Source organism: Cottoperca gobio, chromosome 16, assembly GCF_900634415.1.
Source record: "Cottoperca gobio chromosome 16, fCotGob3.1, whole genome shotgun sequence".
NCBI classification, from domain to species: Eukaryota; Metazoa; Chordata; class Actinopteri; order Perciformes; family Bovichtidae; genus Cottoperca; species Cottoperca gobio.
The window spans coordinates 20,682,835-20,702,905 of record NC_041370.1 but is presented as its reverse complement, the minus strand read 5'-3'; the positions used below and the strand labels follow the sequence as shown (position 1 = coordinate 20,702,905).

At 43.1% G+C, this 20,071-nt stretch overlaps 2 protein-coding genes across 21 annotated transcripts in view; both read right to left on the bottom strand.

Moving 5' to 3' along the window:
• The window catches only part of snap91a (synaptosome associated protein 91a), a 52,405-nt gene extending 47,627 nt beyond the window's left edge, over positions 1–4,778 (bottom strand). For 14 of the 16 annotated variants that reach the window (XM_029451626.1, XM_029451620.1, XM_029451622.1 and 11 more), the window contains exon 1: positions 3,946–4,778. In XM_029451626.1, coding sequence (XP_029307486.1) covers positions 3,946–4,075 — 130 coding nt within the window. In that variant the 5' untranslated portion in view covers positions 4,076–4,778. The remainder of the gene's footprint in view (positions 1–3,945) is intronic. The other 2 variants (XM_029451614.1, XM_029451615.1) reach the window with 2 other exon arrangements.
• A 1,427-nt stretch (positions 4,779–6,205) lies between these two features.
• Positions 6,206–20,071, bottom strand: part of dop1a (DOP1 leucine zipper like protein A) — a 33,924-nt gene continuing 20,058 nt past the window's right edge. For 4 of the 5 annotated variants that reach the window (XM_029451385.1, XM_029451389.1, XM_029451388.1 and 1 more), the window contains 23 exons: positions 19,721–20,004; positions 19,481–19,633; positions 19,297–19,397; positions 18,920–19,185; positions 16,523–18,632; positions 15,773–15,884; positions 15,413–15,595; positions 14,742–14,867; positions 14,506–14,640; positions 14,157–14,212; positions 13,846–13,950; positions 13,335–13,401; positions 12,996–13,140; positions 12,077–12,156; positions 11,342–11,451; positions 11,016–11,165; positions 9,899–9,960; positions 8,624–8,776; positions 8,019–8,155; positions 7,844–7,899; positions 7,575–7,739; positions 7,152–7,281; positions 6,509–6,817 (listed from right to left, as the gene is read on the bottom strand). In XM_029451385.1, the coding sequence (XP_029307245.1) occupies positions 6,509–6,817; positions 7,152–7,281; positions 7,575–7,739; positions 7,844–7,899; positions 8,019–8,155; positions 8,624–8,776; positions 9,899–9,960; positions 11,016–11,165; positions 11,342–11,451; positions 12,077–12,156; positions 12,996–13,140; positions 13,335–13,401; positions 13,846–13,950; positions 14,157–14,212; positions 14,506–14,640; positions 14,742–14,867; positions 15,413–15,595; positions 15,773–15,884; positions 16,523–18,632; positions 18,920–19,185; positions 19,297–19,397; positions 19,481–19,633; positions 19,721–20,004 (5,195 nt within the window). Of the gene's footprint in view, positions 6,818–7,151; positions 7,282–7,574; positions 7,740–7,843; positions 7,900–8,018; positions 8,156–8,623; positions 8,777–9,898; positions 9,961–11,015; positions 11,166–11,341; positions 11,452–12,076; positions 12,157–12,995; positions 13,141–13,334; positions 13,402–13,845; positions 13,951–14,156; positions 14,213–14,505; positions 14,641–14,741; positions 14,868–15,412; positions 15,596–15,772; positions 15,885–16,522; positions 18,633–18,919; positions 19,186–19,296; positions 19,398–19,480; positions 19,634–19,720; positions 20,005–20,071 lie in introns of all 5 variants that reach the window. The other variant, XM_029451387.1, reaches the window with a different exon arrangement.

Below are 20,071 nucleotides of genomic sequence, written 5' to 3'. Positions count from 1 at the left end.
GGCTTGATAAGGGAACTTGTACATTATTTAAACAGTAGACATTTAAATTGCTATTACACCCTATATATAGTTTGAGGTATAAAACTAACTAACCTAGCTAACAGCTGCCTGCAATACTGTAAAATAAATAGACACCTAGAGAAATTCCCCACACATTAAAAAGCAACACTTCTGTTTGTACCTGCCTCCCAGACTTTTCTAATAGTATATATTTGTGGTGCCTTTGGAAGCCGAAGGACCTAAATCAGTCTAAAAGCTCTCCGGTTTTCTCTATCGCTGTTTGGGGCTTTGGGGTCGCAGCATGAGAAGCTTACTGCTCTACTGCTCTCTGGATGTCACTTGATCAGCTGAGCAACGGACCACTAAACATTTGGCTGTCAGTGGACCAATCCATAGAGGACTATGATAATAGAGCAAATTAATCCTATTGCGTTGATAATGCTGATCAGATTGACCGGCTACAATGGTGGAGATCATTTGGAGAGTGACAAAATACATAAGTGACATGAGAGATATCCTTCAGCCATCTTAATTAATCTGTTACTGTCACGATTCAGCCCTAATGTAAGGAGCAGCTCTCTTCAGATCACTACCAGAAACCCCGAACATATGGAATAAAACAAGGATTGCAATCAATAATATCTTTCCAACATCTTAATGTAATTATAATATGTCATGTACTTTAATAGGAGTCAGAATGTCTAGGAGCCAAACATACTAAATACATGTGACCGTGCGCAAACAGCAGAAATGACCATCAGCACATCAGCATGACGGGAAGATCTTTGAAGTGGAATAATGGGCTAATTATGAAGATGACTGATAATGTCAGTGGACTGGTTACGGAAAATATAATGACCTGTAATGCAGTTTTATCAATAGGGATACTGTATATTTCAGAAAGAAATCAATAATAGTTTGCATGGTGGCTGTTAAGAATAATGTATTTAATAGTGTAGTGAGGGTCTTTTGAAGGGGAAATGGTGGCTGTCAAGTTCCTCTGTTTGAAACACAGCAGAGCACAGGAGGAGGATAATGATAGTGTTCTGAAGCAACATGTTTTAAAGAAATAAACTATGAACTTGCCAAACAGCACATTGGGCAAATGTCAGAAAATATCCCTGAGGCAGTTCCACCAACGTGACGTTAATTCACCTTTCAAATAAGCCCTTTACTTATGAAGCGGCTCATTTATGTAGCCAAACAAACCTGTACTCTGCTTAAACTGAACACATTCAAATGAAGACGTCGCTGCACTTCTGCCTTAACTAAACTAAGCTCTTGCATTTTTCAGCATACAAACAAAAAAGTGGGCAAAACTTTCTGAAGTCATTTGGATCAAAAGATAGTTTAATCTTTTCCAGGGTAACAGGGGGCTGACATTGGGCGAGAGGCAGGGTACACCCCGGACAGGACGCCAGACAATCACAGGAAGCCGGAGAACCTCAAGTAAACTCCATAACACGGTGAGAACATGCAAACTCCACACTAAAGGTCGGGATTGAACCCAGAACCCCTTTGCTGTGTGGCAACAGTGCTAACCACTGCACATACCGCCCAAAATGATTAATCAGTTTTCATCTCCACATTTAGCTTTAAAGCGAGACTGCGATAACAGCGGCCACTGTGGCCACAAGTGGCAATTACAGGATAATAGGACAGAATTGGTTTTCATTACCCAGTTGTTTCACACAGCCGTCTGTTTTAAAGTTTGCTAACTTTAGCTAACATTAGCTGCCATAAGCTACTAATCACACCAGACCAAGGCAGGCTGCACAAGCAAAACGTCTGAATATAAGGAAATGAGCTGGAGTCTTTTAGCTCATGGATTCAACTTGTCCTTAATAAAAGGAAGTTGGTGTTATTTCTGCATATTCATGCTTTAAGTACACAAAGTGCAACACAATGTGTGAAAGACTTCTTTTAAATGTGTTTTGTAGGTGACTTAGAGCCCTATGTGGAGGGCAGTGCCTCCTCTGCAGTCACCACAACACAATGCTGACACAAATGTTGGCAAGTGGGCGAGCTCTCCTCGGCCATGATTTAATGCAGTTCATCATTCACTTATATTTCTTAGTCTGGTCACGAACAGACAGGCGGATCAATGTCTCCGGCTGGGTTTGAGTTTTTTCAACTTGAACTCGCTGCCATTACTTCAGATTTTAAAATGAAGACATGATGAAGGGAAACACTGGGACGGCTCTGGCGCGGTGCAACTGTTCATGTCTGGTGCATCTGGGTCATGTGTACAGGAACAATATTGTTTTTAATACAATTACACAAAATATGTCAAATATAATTATTACGTGACTGGAAAGGCCTTCAAACTCAGTATGTGGACACTGTGTATCTGTAAGGTTCAAGATCAAAGTTTCTCCGTCTTCATTTCTTCTTCTATGGTCTCCACCATAAATTCATTTTGCCCCCTTCACCACTACACTTCTGAGTGTAGTCATCCAAATCTGTTTATCACAGTTTATTATGTATATATTTAGTACTCCACAAGATCATACTCTTTGTCTTCACCTGTCGAGAATTTAGAGCATTAACACTTCTGCAGCTAAATGATAGTAGCTAAATGTACGTTTTTAAGGTTGAGGGCTACTCATCATCCATCATTGAATGGACGTACAGTATATATCGTACATGTCAAATGAAGTAGGGATGCACCGATCTGACTTTTATAGTCCCAATACCGATACTTGAGCTTTGGGTATCAGCCAATACCAAGTACCGATCCGTTACCAAATACACACATATAAAAGACCCTTTGACATTGTTTCAGTCAGTATCAAACCGATATCCGATATCAGTTTCGGTGCATCTCCAACATAAAGTGATAAGCGGAGTGGGGTCTTACTGAGTGTATGGGACCAATGTAAAGCCTGGAACATAACTAAAATATTCATGGTCATGTACACATAAATGAATGTTCATGTAGAGCAAACCCCTCTACCACCCAGACACTGTGGAGGCCCCGGTTTACCTTCCTAAACATCACTGTCATATCATTTGTGGGTTAGCATTCTTTTCACATTTGAATCAACTTCCTGTATAGATGCTCACTGGGGATAACGAACGTAATATGAAATTGCATATCAGTAGATAACTGCTCTGGAATATGCTGTATAACTACCGTTCATGTTTGCATTAAGCCCTTTCCAAATGCTTTATTGGCCTGGCTGCTCCATATTCCTTGTCAGCGTTTGAAATCGAATTGGCACCCTCCCTTCATCATTTCCTTGTTTGTACTATGCCAACAAATCAACAAATTGCACCAAGAAAAAAGTCAATGATGTATGCTGCACTGCCACACACCTTCCTACACTTCATAGAGGACTTAAGACCCCAAGCAAATGCCTGTGTGTGCTTAGTAGTAACAACACCACTTTTCAATTATGCATTTATCAGCACTGGAGCAACATGAGGGAGAGGGTCTCCAGTCAGTAAGAGCCTGGTTTAAGGCTTTGTGGCTCCCTTCTCGTGCCCATCTGCCGGCACAATGGGGAAAAGAAACCCACTATAAATAGGTAATAGGTGTGGTTTGTTCAATTAATGTAGTGGATCCCTCGATCATAATGGGAGTGTGTGTACAGTATGCATGTGAGCACAAACTGGGGCTGATGAATCCCCCCCAAGCACATTGACACACACTGGAGGAATGAATGGGGGGTGGCAAAAAATCATGGCTTTGGTGCATGGCCTAGTTGTACATGAGGAGGATGGGTGGAGGGTCGAAAGGACACAGATAGATAGAGAGATAGAGAGATAGATAGATAGATAGAGAGATAGAGAGATAGATAGATAGATAGAGAGAGAGAGAGAGAGAGAGAGAGAGAGAGAGAGAGAGAGAGAGAGAGAGAGAGAGAGAGAGATAGAGAGAGAGAGAGAGAGAGAGAGAGAGAGAGAGAGAGAGATATCTAGATAGATAGATAGATAACTCACATTCCAGGTGCTTTTTCTTTGGAGGTGTCTGTTCATGTGTGGTGGCTTTACACACGACTCGGGCGACCTCGGATCCCGTCAGGCTGTACTGCGCCGCGGCGATGCGGTCCGTCAGAGTCTGACCCGACATCTTCTCTCCGTGGAGTCCAAACCTCGACTTTCGAGCGTCCACTACGGTCCTACCCCCCCACACACACACTGAAATGAACGACCCGGCCTCGGTAATCCCAGCTGCCCTCGAAAGCACCACAGATCTAGAAAATAAATAGTAGGGCACTTTCTATAGAATTGCAAATGCTTTGAGTTGCATAACAATGCTGGCTGATTCAGTTGTGTTGGATCTGCATGCGTTTCTGGAACAATTTAACAGACTTTTCTACCCTAAAGACCAATATCCTTTCAGAATAAAGGCTAAATCCAATTGCAAAATATATATCCAGGTTTTAATAGTTGGCTTCTCCTTTCAGTTTCTTACTGTTCCGCGTTATTTGTCGGCCAGCCTCCCTGACAAAACGCTCCTCTCCGGATGATGCGTGTCGTTGCCTCCCCCCCTCCCTGCTTCCTTCCTCCAGCCTCCTGGATAATCCTCTCCACTAGCAGCCCGACAGTCCTTGTGTATCAGCGGGGCGTGCAGGGGAACATCAGGTCGTGGATGGCATCATCATCATCATCATCCCCCCAGCATCCAGTGCAGCTGCTTTTTCCTCCTCCTGCTCTCGTGCTGCTGGGTGCTTCCTCTCTGCTGCGGCCCACAGTCAGCCTGCAAGCCCCGCGATGTGCGCTTTAAACCCGGGTCGTTGGATGGCAGTGTTCCTTGTGGATGTACGTTATCTTGTTTATTTCATTATTAATTAATTTATATTTCTCATTACCCCGCCCCCTTCCCTGAGTCAGGTGACGCAGTATTACCAACCCTGCTGCTGCCTCTTTCATCGCGAGAGCTGGGAGGAGACGAGAGCTAGATGGAGGTTGTGGATGGATGAGGAGATGAAGGGTTAATACAGCTACTCTACAGCCAAACTTGATTCCTCATCATGCTGCTAGCAAACTATGAAGGTCATATGAAGCGTGCTGCCTCATTTAACACTATGTTTTCTAAATCATGTAACACTACAGCCAGTCATTGCGTTGCGCTGCCTTTGTCACTGTCCATGGTTCTGATGTGCTGGAGTCGTCTTAATGTTTGACATGAGCCTGTTACTCACTGGTTTGATAATCGTGGAGGTACTCAGATCATTTGCTTAGGTAAAGGTGTAAAATACTCCATTACAAGTAAAAGTTCTGCTTTCTAAATATCACTTAAAAAAAAAAAAAAGATCTTCACTTTATTTTGTATTATTCATTAGGTTTTATTTTCCATCTTTCTTATGCATTCTATTTTTTTTAATCTTGTTTTCATTTTGAATCCCACTTCAACTATCATTGTCTGTTTTATCATTATCTATCTTGTTTTTCTGCTCATTCTGTTAATTTTCTAAAGTCTAAAGCTCGTTGTGCTGCAGTTCTTGTATACAAGGTGCTATACTAATAGTTTGGAATTATTATTCAAGCGAAAGTATAGAAGTATTAAAATAAAAGATTCTCCTCGGTATCAAACTAAATAATAAAAATATGGCCCCTGTGAGTAACACATTATGTATTCATTAAACTCCAAAATGATCATAAAGTTGAACCAACACCTCTCTTAAACAACAACTGAACAGTATAACCTTCATGAAGGTAGTATTTATTGCTATGCATTATCTTTAGCTAGGTGGATCTAATCTAGCAACTGAGAGTATGCCATTATTAGAACATGATTCAACAATGTGTAAGCAGAATGGAACTGTTGTAGCTGGTCGGTAGAACGAGTCGATCTACTTTATAGACAGATTGCTAGTTTAGTCCAACCTGGGGGTTGTTAGATGAGAAACGTGTTTGTCAAGAACAAAAATCTGTCAAAGATTTGTCTACATTTTTGGACTTTTCTCTAATCTTTACTACTACTACTACTACTACTACTACTACTACTACTACTACTACTACTACTACGCTGCTTCTTTGTAAGGGATGTAGGCAAAAAGGTTGGGAGCCACTGGTTTAATCTTTAACAATGCATCGTATTTTATGACCTCATCATGTTCTTTTTATGTAAAATCTAGATCTGAAAAATACTGTAACTGATGTCATATATACGTCTCATAGATGTGTGAGGACATATTGCGGCAGGGACATAGTGTAAATGCATTTAATAGTCATGAAGACAGTGACTGAGCGCGTGTAACCCTCCCATTAGAAATCTTTATTAAGTCACATCGATATGGAATGGCATGGCATCTTCACTTTGTCCAAAAGGACTCACATGAAATGTTAAAAGTCAGTTTTCAAAGCTGCTCCATATATACAAATACTTCAAATTAAATACAATAGCTTTTGAAAAGTAAAATAATCATTATAAATACAAAGAAATTTACAAACTATTTCCACCATTTGTATTTACTTGTTCTTTAAATGTACAAGTTAAGGTTGTTCACTAGTGTTGATCAGTTGTGTGTTAATCCTCCTCACTCCCCTCGATGTGTTCTCACGTCTTGATAAGACCCTCGAGAAAGTCTTTCTCCACCATCTCCTCGATGTTCTGTCGAGCTCGACTCCAAAACACTTTCTGGCTCTCCAGTTTGTGGCCCTCCTTGTGGCCGGGGAAGGAGGCATCTGTGGGGCTGCGGGTGTAGGCGGGGCCTGTGCGGCTGCTGGCCTTGCTGTTGAACACCTGGCTGAGCAGGTTGAAGAAGGGGAGCAGCTGCTCCATGCTGCGGATCACGTACAGGGTCAGCGTCAGGTGACCTGGCTCCCAGGAAAGGGTTTTGGTGGAGCAGTCCTCCTCTGGGTTTTTCTATGGAAGGGGGAAATGGATACTCTGTGATTAAAAGTGTTTTTACGACTGTTCGGTGGACAAAGGTGTCCAATCACTAAAATTCTTCAGCTGGTTATATAGTTAAAACGACTAACTTCAAAAAAGTACCATAAAATGCAGCTTAAAAAAAAGTAACTATATGACAGTTTCAACCAACACAATATACTGTATAACATAGGTCTAGTCATTTTTAGACATTTGTATGCAGAACAGTCCGTTAATGAGCGTTTCTCTGCTCCACATACTCTTTACAAGAGGCAGTCATTTGTCTCCATTTTAATAACCTTGTGGAGACAGAGGGCGGGTGAGATACCTTAGCTCGTTTCCTTAGCAGCTTGGCCAGTCGGACCACGTAGGGTTTAAACTCTCTCTGGTGAGTCCCTTGACGTCTCACTTCCAATCCTGAATCATCGGAGGCCTCTGGGATGAAGGCCCAGCGGTACCTGAAATGAGGCAGGACTCGCTCAGAAATAACACAATTTCCATCTATTTAAGAAGACACCAGAGCTTTAAAAAGGAGCAATATTCAAATATCTTATTCATGTCCATTCACATGGTATCCACATACTGAAATTTGGCAATTCTCACATTTGAATTGGTCTTCGCAAATGATCCCTGCTGCATTCATTGATTCCAAATACTGACAGACGCACTTTTAACTAATTATCTCTGTAACCGATTCCCTAACCCAACCCAACCACAGAGCCTATTATAACCCAGACTTGTTTGTACTGACATCTGGAACTGAGGCAGGCTCTCCGGAGGCAGGGCCAACGCCAGGTCCAGGAGCTTGCAGGCAGACAGGTAGAGGTTGAGCCAGCGCTGGCTGTTGTAGGAGGTGGAGAAGCCGTTCCCGCCAGAATAGGTGGTCTCCAGCCCGGCCACTGACGGCCCCGACGTCCTAGAGATGGACAGGAGAGGATAAATCATCAAGGGAACAGAGGATGAAGTACTTCATGATCAGTTGCTGCTGCAATCAGTTCATACTATCAATAGATGATGCACCTTGATATGTCTTCATCTGCTGTCAGCTCCTGCTCCATCAGAAGAAACACCTGAACCTGCAGGGTAACAGATGTAGAATGTGTGAGTAGGTCAATATGTCTAGAGGACTGGCAGAAGATACAGGAAGTGAGCGAAAGAGAAAGAAAGACTGCGGTCAGCGACGTCGAGTTCTCACCAGTTCAGTGATCATGGTGGGCCACAGTGAGGTGAGGTGTTGAGGCGACATGCGCAGCAGCAGCACTCTGAAGAACAGGAACACCTGAGCATGAAGGATGGGCACCTGAGGCAGACGCAGGCTCTCCACCAGACGCTCTGAACACACATATACACACACACACACACACACACACACACACACACACACACTTTTAAGTATCTGCTCAGTGAACATGTGGTAAAACATGTTAATAAACCCAGACATAAATCACTAGGCTGTTAGCATAGTGGCCATAGAGGGCTGCTATCTGTGTTTATGTTTGGTTGGACTCAGAAACAATGCATTTCAAATCATTCAGTGTACATTTTGGAAGGAGGCTAGCGCTGTTTGCATGATACACATTGTTTTCCGGGAGTCCTTGTTTCCCTGAAGTTCTACAATGGAGGTGGCGAGTGCAGTTAGCATGATCCATTGACTCACAATAGACACATTTAAGGGAAATACAGCAGGTTGTAATATGAAGAGAGCATAAATAACTGCTTCAGTTCCCCGTTGGAGAGGGCTGCTGCATACAGTATCTGTATACAACACTAGCAGGCCATGTACATGCGAGTATTATTTACCTTGTATGTCTGGCAGGTATTTCTGGTATTGGTCCACTTCACTGCTGTAGATGGTGAACGCCAGGCGTTTGAGCAGCATGGCTCTCTGCTCCAGCTCAGCGTCTCTGTTAGTGAACAGACTCAGAGAGCTGCTCTGGGCTACAGCCACGCGGGCTAAAGTGAAACACACACACTCATTATGTATCTATCGGCCCGTCTTTAACCTGTTAATGTGCTTTAACTAAAGGGGAGTTTTTCTTCATCCGAATCAAGGGTCTAAGCGTAGTGGATGTCGTATGCTGTACACATTGTATGATTTTGGACTCTATAAATAAATGACTTGACTTCTGCAGCTGAATGGGCTACAGCAGGGGGGGGGGGGGAACCTTTTTCCTATCAAGGGCCATTTTATTTTTCCTTCGAGGGTCATACTAATTATTGAACTCATAACCTCTGCATTTTTTTTTAAGGACGCAGCCCATTCATTTCACCTTTCTTTTATGCTGTGCAAAAAAACAACTTCTTTATCCATGTATCTTTCTGTTTTATCAGAAATCCTGTATCAGTCCCTCTATCTGTCCATGTTTGTATGTTCCGCTCTGCAGAGAGCTGCTTGTTGGGCCAAACTCCGCTGAAGAGCGTTAACTTTATCCAAACGCACTCGTCCTTTCAGCTCGTGCAGTTCGGCATGTTTCGTGCAGTAATAACGCTCAAGATTATTTTTCATCACCGCAAGTACGTCCGCACAAACTAGACACACTGGCCTTTTACTTCCACAAAGAAATAATCGTTCGTCCATTTCTCCTGGAAAGTGTGAGATTCCGCATACAGCTTTCTCTGTTTTACACTCGCCACGCTAAGTTCACTGATGTCAATGACGTCTCTTTTAATACTGAAGTTTGACATGACATGACCACGTGATGACACGTTCCGCTCGTGTTGTGTTCAAGGACCCTGACTTTGGCCAGGAAAAACAGTCAGTCAACCGTTTTATACTATTGCTGTCTAGATTTATTTGTTTTTTTTCTAGTGGATTTTTTTGCGTGTGTTTATGAATTACCTCGAGGGCCGGAGGTTCCCCACCCTTGGGCTACAGACTTAATAGAAGTGTAAATGTAAGTGCGTGTTTTGATCAAGATACTTAATTAATTCTTCCTGTGATGAGACATGAAAAGGGCAAAACACTCAGTTCCCTGCAAATGTCAAAAAGAAAAAGATGATCTGCTGAATGATCTGTAAACACACCCAGTGATAATATATCTACACTTATTTATAAATGAAACCCGTAAAGCTTACTCATGAGGTCTCTGAATGTGGTCTTGTCATGAGTCATCAAGTGGTCAATGATGGCTCTCCAGCTGAAAACATAGGAAAATGATGTCGATGTGAGACTAATATTCCAGAAACATGTAGACAAAACAAAAACAACCCAAATAACGTGCACCATTCCAGAGTTATGTCGATAGTATATAGTATACCATACAGTATATATTCAGGTAAAATTGACTTTAAAATGCATCTCTGTTGTCCCTGAGTTCTTATTTGTACCTGTCCAACAATGGGCAGACTGAGAAGACAGTCCTCTGATGTTAGTCCCTTAAACCTAACAGGAAACACGTGCTCATGCTTCTTCTCTTGTGCACATATGGGATATACCTTTTGGACAAATCGGTCAAAGCCCAATCTTTTTTGTTTGATTACACTCTGTGGTTGGATTTGAATGTGAGAATGTATTTTTATGTACATAATGGATGTGGTGATATATATGACATTAAACCATTAACCATTAGTCCCCCAATAAAAATATAGTTGATAAATAAATAAATGGTAAATACTTGACTTTTTTCTTTATAAAATACACCCCTCTGACCCCTTGACGATAGAGAGATGTTGATCGTATAGTTATTTGCTATGAATCCAATTTCATTTTGTGTTTTTATTTTTATTATGTTATTGTATTTATTTATTTATCACTATTTGCTTTGTTTACCTTATTTTATTGCATTATCTATTTATGTTTTACTTATTTCTATGTTATTATTTCATCATGCAAAACTGTGATACATGACTTCATTTAGAATAAAAATCAAAGTAAAAAAACAAACACTGATACTCGAGCTGTTTGAAGAATAATCTAATGGACACAATATGTTTTTCAAACTGTAGAAATATGGCCCAACGAGATGCAACTATTTTGCATTAGGTTTTCCCAGTAACTACACTGGAGTCTCAACAAAATGAGCAAAAATAATCACTGACTTCATTTTAGGGTGTACTACTCCTTTAAGATTATATTTCTACTTTCAATTGTGAAATGGGTTCGGGTGTTCTTGTTCATCTTGTACATCTTGAGTTTTTCATGAAGCTAAATGTTAACACCATCTGTAACTGTCAAGTATCCTCTCCTACTCACTGGCTGACGCAGGAAGAGTCCATCTGGAAGAAGGTGTGGTCCATGAAGAGGTCGAAGGCCTCCTTCTTCCAGGCACGGCGAGTGTACTGGTACCCACTTAGGCTGCTCAACAGTTGGATGCAGGCCCGGTAGCTGGGGGCGTTGTGAGCACTGGCAGGAGAAACGTTGACATTTCATGTGCTGCACCTTCATTATTTTATAACGTAAAAAGGTTCATAGTGTACAATTTTTAGGTTAGAGCTGATCCACAGCTTCACGTCACCGTCTAAACATTTTGCCAGAAATTCAGGGGAAATCTCAGAAACAAGTAAGAAGCTCATCCCCACCTGTGGTTACGGAGGTAGGGCACTACGTAGTGCATGATGTTAACCAGCAGAGGGATCACTCTCTCCTTCTCGTCACTGTAGAACACCATGTCCAGCAGATGAGCCAGCACCTGATGAGTATATGCACCACACACTCATGTCAGTCTTACATATGCTGTCAGTAGGCACGGCAACATTGAGTGACATTCTAACAGTAGAAAGTAAACATTCATCTCAAAACATTCAGTCACTTTGAATTCTTGGCTGGAAAAATATATATATGCAGTATTATAGTGCACCGCAGCACTAAGTTGATATATTGCTTTGAATAAAGCCATTAATCTATAAGCTGCAAACAGCAGTGAAGCACAGGCAGAACCTGCATCATTAGCTCCACATTGAGCTAAACAAGCTGGAAGACGGTGGCCAGTGATTTCAATTGTCCATCTCAGCTCATTCACAGCACCACACCAAGCCCAGTGGATTGATTCATGGTTCCACTGATAAGAATTGAAGTAAAGGGGGGGAGGTGGCTGAACATCAGCTCTCAGGAGCTCAGCTGGAGTGTGTTAGTGTGATGTAGGGCTGTGGCTGAGAGCAACAGGCCTACACATTGTTGCTGAATGTGAGTGAATGAGAGCACCTTGAGACGTAATCAAGATGAACAATGGAAATAACTGGCGGGGCCACTGACTGATGGCCTGAGAAACAACAGTTGTGCAGGAAGGGTTTTGCTGAATCACATGAGTGTTTTACCTCGGCCAACAGTGTCAGGGCGTGAACGCTGTACACTGATGGAGTGAAGCTGGAGGCCTCCATCACTGTGAGCATTAAATCTACAAAAACACACATACCAAACATTAGCAGCAGCTACCTAGCGGAAACATATTAATACTGCCATGCTGAAGCATGCAGACTGTCTGCAAAATATACATTCCTCATGCTTTTTGACACGCATGTTAACAGAAGCGTTCTGGTTTAAACCCGTCACACTTAGTTTCAGATTCATTTCTTACACTTGATTTAGCTGAGTTACATTAATCCCTGACCTCTAAATACATCTCTGGTATAAACAGAATACAGAAAATACAGATTGCCCCGATACAAATACAAAAAAGCTCAGAATCCAAGCTGCCTACTACTTCAAAATCAACTGATAGGGATTACATCTTGAATTGGGTTATTGTATGTGAGGAGAGAGACTGTGAAACAATCGCTACCTGGTGGCTTTGTTTGAACTTCCTTGTCGAGTCAGACAGCAAAACATATTTCTGTACCCATAGTTATGTGATTAAAGGATGTAAAACACATTTAAACTAGACTTCTAAAGCGCTCACATGGGCTTCTGTCAACATCCACAGCTGAAGGTTACATGAGGTACATTTTAACTTGAATGTTATGGTTGTACTGCAGTGTATCTGATTAAACTGTTAGCACCCAGAAAGCTGTTGATACAATGAAGAAAGGGTTAAACTGACTTTGGATAAGTACCTTGTACAACCACACTTCAAACAATCCAGACTTTACCTTTATATATATTTTTCCTCACACTCGCATTAGATGAAAAGCCAAAACATTTTGTTTAGTTTTAGTAAGTTTAGTGCAAAACTAGCCATGCTATATTCATCATTGGCACTTTCTCCAGCGCAGTTAGAGGTCGTAAGCTGCAGCACACCTTCTACGTCAGCTTCCAGGTTGGCTCCATCCACAACTATCTGAGGAGAGGCCTTCACCTCCAGGTTTCTCCTCAGCCACGTGGTTTGCTCCAGAGAGGAGCCTGCAATTGTTCCGATGGCCTCCACCACCTTATGAGTCACATCCTGAATACGCAAGTTATATTCAGTTACACGTGTTCAGTCATTTTTAGTTTATTTTCATACCGCATGAATTGAAAGTAAAACATTGCATTAACAAGATGTACAAGACATAAAAGTAAAGAAATATAATGTAATTACAAAACATTAAGTTAAACAACTAAGAGCTGAAAAGTAGTCATGCTGGCTACAGTAATTACCTGCAGCTCCCGTTGGTCCTTCTTGCTCTCCAGATTGGGATTCTTCAAAATGAACTCATTCAGAACTCTAGAGAAAACAAAGAGAAAGGGAGAGACATATTGTTAAGACGAGACATCTACAGGCAAATACATTGTTTATTCAATTTTGGGCTCAATTGGAAGTTTGGGCTATTTTGCTTCCATAACATGACTTCTTTCAGACTAGTGCAAAGAAAACATCCAAAATACACATTAAGCCATTTATTGTATTACACTTTGTCTATCTGGGTCTGTAGATTTCTCAGAAATTCACCAACAGTTACCAAGTTAGTAAGTTGTTTTACCCTATTCACCCTTTTCCCTTAAAGAACATAATGTGGAAGTGGAAGAAGGTGTAGTCTCTACAGACTGATTCATTCAGATCCACACTGTCTATTTAACTGTGAGCAGCCACAACATCCACAAAGCTGATACATTTAAGTATAATTGTACAAGTAATTCTCAGCTGTTGTGAGGAAATAGGGAAACCAACCCGAGGATAAGAAACTGTCCAGGGGCAGGCAGACCTAACGGTACGGAGTCCTTCAGCAGAGCCAGCAGAGATGGCCAGCTATCAACTAAACTGGACACCGGGATCCTAGGACACAAACAGGGCACAATCATCAATGCAAAGTATTACAGGTCATCTAGCAGACGCTCTTATGCAGACTAACTACTTTTAGTAAAAAGGTTTTAGAGGTTAGAAGGCTCTGCACAAATGGGGCCTTTATAACAATAGTGGGATCCTTTCTATTACATAGTCAAATATATAAAGTATAAATACATACAATGCAATGGACTCACCTCTGGACATAGGCATAGAAGAACTGCAGCATGCAGACCTCCAAAGACAGGTGCTTCTGTCGGAGACGGTGAGGAAATACAATTAATGGAGACAAGGTGAAATTAAAAGACAGCATGAAACAAATGAACATATATTTCAGGCAATAAGCCTTATCGTCACCCTTCCCCCCCTTTTGTTTTAAATAAATTATATTTATGATGAATGTTCTCATTTTAATTATTCAAATTTCAAAAAACTTGAATTACATTAAATAAATGTGTGATGTTATGCAGACAGAAACTCTTACAGCTCTGCACTGCCTAATAGCTTCATGCAGATGAAAAATAAGAAGGCAACAGAAACACCAACCTTGTCCTTTGCGATGGCGGGCGGCTGCTTCAGGACCTCTTTGACCGTCTGCATGACCGTCTCAGTGCGCATGGCGCTCACTGAACGAACGAGCTCAACCAGCAGCAGCTGTTCCTCACTGGCTAAAGGAATCACCTGAAAGACATTGTGTAATTATAATGATGAACACAACAAAACAGAGTAAAGGGTGGACATACCTTTTTTTTTTTTAACCCACTGATTTTCAGAGCACCCACCTTATTTCTGACTGGAGTCTTGACCTGTTTCCTCTCATTCCAAACATAAGCAATCGCTGCCATGAAGTGAGCACCGTGGTTCATGGAGATTGGACCCAGCAGCTCCAGGATTTGCTGCCGGAGGTTCTGCAGAACAAATGTAAACAAGGAAGTGAGGTTAGACCTAAAAAGCTCATAACTTACTATGTAAACAATTTCAGTTACAACTCATTCTATCACTAGTAAAATATATATATATATATATATATATATATATATATATATATATATATATATATATATATATATACACACACCTTTGAGTGTATCTTGCAGTATTATACATATTGTGTTAGGACACAAAAACACAACTGAACGCAGGAAATAAATCAAACATAGTAGTATTTCCTCAAATGTATTATGCACTACATTCCACATTTATCCTGTTAACTGACACAATACAAATTGTCAAACAACATTATCTGCATTAAAGTTGAGCTGCTCTTAAGTGAGTTAGTTGCAATAGTAAGTTTAGGTAAGCAGGTTTATATGCCTTCATTATTATTCCTCCTGCAGGCAGGCCCCGTAATGATTACAAATTATATTTGGTACAATGAAAATGATATTACCAAAACTAATAAATATGTTAATGAGTTTTTAATGAAAGAACTGTGAGTACATGTTGCCTGTACCTTGGTGGAGCCCAGGTTGATGTTGGACGTAGAGGCAGCGGAGGCAGCAGCTGGCTTGTCGGAGTTGTCAGCCTGGTGGAGGACGCTCCACAGCAGGGTGACCGAAGACATGATGGTGTGGAGGATGGATAAGATGCCTGAACGAGCCTCAGCCAGGTGCTTCTGGTCGACACTCACTTGTAACTGAGAGGCAGAATATGCAACAAGACTCATAAATGCAACAAATGGATGTTTAAACTGCAGAAAAATAAGGCCTGCATTCAGAATTGTTATATATTCACAAGTGTGTGCAGAGGCTGTAAACATTCACTGAGAATGAAAGAGCAACTTGCACAACACGCTGGTGCTTGGCGCCCTCACCTGGTGGTACTGGGAAGTGGGATCCAGCAGGCAGTAATGGATGATGGCTGTCACCCCCTCCAGCACCGTCAGAATCAGGTCAGGAGGGATGCAGAGAGCCATCCACTGGGGTCTAGACATAGAGGGAGAATATACATTTTAATCAACACATATATTTTGAATTAATATCAATACAAAAATTCTGAATGCCAAGCATTTTCATTTGTCCATGTCAGAAAGATGGATGATGTATAAGAGAGCTATTGCATCTTGTGGGCAAGAGAGCCATCTGGTGGCAAAGTGGGGAGACTACCTGGAATACATTGTTAACGTAACAGATCTTAGATTTAAGCACACGCCACGTACATAATACTCACATACATAGCACACATACGCACGAGTGTGTCTGAGAATTAAGTTGATTCTTGTAAACTATATTAGATTATGGTGCATAATAATGTAGGAATATACATTTGATTTGTGTGATTTTTAAATGTGTTTTATTTTTTATTTCATTATTATTTTTGTGTTGACCAAAATCTGACAATTACGGAAAAAAGGGAAATAAAAGCAATTTATTTGCATTGTACTGCTATTTTCTTCATTTTATGAATTGTACCTTTTTCTTTATAATCTCAATATTACGTGACAGTATTGTCTTTGTTACAGTCATGCCAGTAAATCATACTGAATTGAAATGATATACCTATATGTAGAATGGCTTATCATAAGACAATAGCTCATCAGTACAATCCATGTAGATGTTAATACCTGATGTCAGTTATTCCGGTCTCATAGCGGTACTGCTGCAGAAGATTGTCCAAGTTCCTGCAGAGCTGCAGAGTGACTGAGGCCACCACCCTCCTCAGCACCCTCCCCATGTACGGCAGGGTGGCTGTGATGAGTCCTATCCACTGGGGATGCATCTTACACGCATGGTGCTGATGCAGCGCCCTGATCACTGCACACAGGAACATACCCTGCGCTGTGATAGGCTGTCCGTGGAGGTATTGCAGTGATGTCATTGGCTGCTGAGGGTTGACGTGCTCCACTTCCCCACCCAGGATCTCAAACCCGGCACCAGCACCGCCTCCCGTTCCTCCACCTCCTGCCACTCCTCCTACAGGTTCTCCTCCTTCATCAGCTGGCACCAGCACTCTGTGCTCGAGTACGACAAGGCTCTGCAGCAGTCTGAGCAGCTGAGACTGGACGGCACTGCAGCTGTCTATCTGGTCCTCCGACAGGTTGATGACACTGTCCTCTGACAGACCCTCTTCCACCATGGCCACATTCACCCCCGCCGCTCGCTGCTCATGCCACTTCTGAGCACTGAATATGGAGGAGAGCAGGCAGTGGAGAACCACTTTCTGAACTTTGCACTTAGAGAGGACGTCGCTGATGAAACTGGCGAAGCCCTTAGCTGAGCCGCCTGTGACTTTGGCGAGCTCGCTGAAAAGGAGTGTTAGGACCTCCACGCTGGTCAGCTGCATGGCCCGGTTTCCTGCCAAGTCCTGAGGGCCTGCTGTCAGGTGGGCAGAGTAATAGCTTCTAAGAAAGTAGAGACAGAGTGAGATGATGATCTCCAGGTACATGGCGCTGCGGAATGAGTGGGAGTGGGAGTCCTGGGGGATGGGGCAGTAGAAGTCTTTGCCCATGACGGAAACCCTGTGACGGGCGAGGAGGTTTTGGAGCAAAGAAAGCTGCGGAGTGTAGGTGTTGTTGATGCTGGTGGTGGAGATGGCACTTACGAACCCTGAGGGAGCGGCTCTCAGCATGGCTGCGATGGCAGACAGGGCGTGGAGCGCCCGGGAGGAGTCGTACAGCTGGAGGTAGAGCAGAACATGCTGGTAAAGAGGATGGATGTTAAAACGAGGCGGGGCAGAGGATGATCTGCGTCCTGTAACACTGACTCCACCTACGGTCCCCACGGAGCCCCCGCTGGGTGAGCCGGTGTCACTCTCGATCTCTGACACCTCACCTTCCCCACAGCTGTACCAGTTCTCTAGATCCAGGCTGTCCCTGAAGAAAATACTTGGCGGCCGCAGTTTTTCAGCTTGAATTGCCAACTTTCTCTGCCTCTCCTCCTCTTTCCTCTTGGCCTTCTTCATCTTGGGCTTGGCCCCTGGAGATTTATCTGCCAGCCTCTCCATGATCTTGCCTTTAAGGCTGAGCTGGGTGCTGCTGTGGCTACGTTTGCGGGCCTGAGGGTCGTCCACTCGCAGGTTGTGTTCCGGGGTGGCAGGGTTGGAGCTATCTGGCAACGTGACGATGGAAGGTGATGAACTATGACGGGTGATGCCCTCTCTGTGCTCCTCCTCAGCAGATATATCCGCCTGTGAAACAGAGAGGAACTCCAGCGTGCCTCCAGCCAGCATCTCGGGCAAAGTCTGGTGGTTGGAGCCTGCAGGAGGGCCAGAGTCAAGACGGAGACCAGCGGAAGTCTCTGAAGAAGTGCTGTCTGTGTCTGTCTGGGGCCAGTTTTCAGGTTGAGATGATTCAAAAGATCCCTCATCTATTAAACTCAAAACCCTGTCTATCAGCTCTTTTATAACAAAAGACACAGCCTCCTCTATATAGTCCTCAGACATGTCGTCTAAGGAGCCAGGCTGTTGGTTTGTGCTGCTGACAACCTCTGGTTCCTCAAAACTGCCATTTTCCCCTGCAGAAGAATGAGAAGCACTGGACTCAGAGCTCCGGAGCTCCCCCTGCTGGTCGGCTGGCGGATATTCACCAGCTCGTTGCAAGTTCTCACTGCTCAGGCTCAGTAAGGACAGGCTGTCACTCAAGGGGTTGACAGTCAGGCAGAACGGCTCCATGTCGCCCATTACTAGGCCTCGGAAGTCTTCTTGTGCCACCCTCTCCCCTTGGATCTGACTGAAGTCTAATGAAAGACAGAGGAGAAAGAACAAATTACATAAATAGGCAATGTGGAAACAAATTGGATACAGAATGAAACGCCAGTTACTGTTGTCCCAGTACCAAAATGATGACTTCGATAAAATACATGGAAATAAAACAAGTATAAAAACTGAAAATAGGTGCAACTCAGCTACTGTACTTCAGTGCTGTATTTTGCTTTCCGTTTCTGTTTTGTTCACAAGTTGAGGACGGTCCATGCAACTGCCAGTAAAGCTAAAAAAAACTCCAGTATTACTGGCCATTGCTTACTGTCTGAGAAGCCAGAGTCCCTGGTGAAAATGGGTTCCGATGGGTCGTGTTCATGCGTTTCAGGGAAGACGTTGGCCCAGTGACGCTGGGACTGAACCTTCTGGATGGATACTCGGTGGGTCTTGGGGTGGAGCAGAACGAGTAGGAGAGGCTCTAAAACCCGAGCAATGTCATGTCTCTGAAGGACCTGATTCAGCCAAGCCCGACCAACAGCGCTAGTGCACGGATCCCAATAACTCAGACTGTCGAGCATGATGAAAAGAGATCTGAAGGACAAAGTGAAAAGGAAATTCACAGGAAAGGCACTGAAAATACAACTGTGTTTATGGAAAAATCCCTTTAAAGCAATTAAGCACCATTTCTGTTGGCCAACATACCTGTCAAATGTGCGATTAAAAGGAGAGGATTTGGTGATATTCAAATCTCGTGTCAAATGCCACAGCACAGAGAACTTCACGTGGGCCTCCAGCCGTATTCTCTGAAAGCAAAAAAGGCGGTTCAGCATGGATTTCATGGACAGATTGTGTGTGTCCTGGGATGTAAAGTGTTCACTGTACTCACCTTGTCTCTGTGCATGAGTTTCTGGCTGATGACGTCCTCACAGATGCTGGAGGAAGGCACCAGGTTGTGGAGCTGGTAGAAGAGCTCTACACTGCGTTGATGGTGCTGAGGTGTCTCTTCACTCAACTGGTCCCAAAGGATCAGAGCCACATTCTGGGGGAAAAAGATTGTATCAGGGTCAAGAAAAAAGAAAATCAAGCCCACCAATAGTTCCACTGTAACCTAAAACAAGGAGTCTACCTTGAAGAAGTTTGTCTTGTCTGCAATGTACTTTAGGATTCCCTGTGTGAGAGGCGGGCGGATGACGACGGCTACTCGACCCTGGCTGGGGCTCATGGGCTGGGCGGCCTCGGAGCTGCCACCGGATGCCACACTCTCTGCGGTCACCATGGCGACCGATTGGGTGAGGCCCACGAGGTCCATGAGCAGAGAGATGGCCACTCCTTGCAGACTGAAGTCACCGGCCAGGCAGCAGGCGTCCATCAGGGTCTGCAGCCACACTGGCAGACAGACCTGCTCACTGTCTGTGTTGAAGCAGGGGTATTTAAGTCTTTAAATGCAATAAATCAAACAATAAAAAGCTGTAAAGCA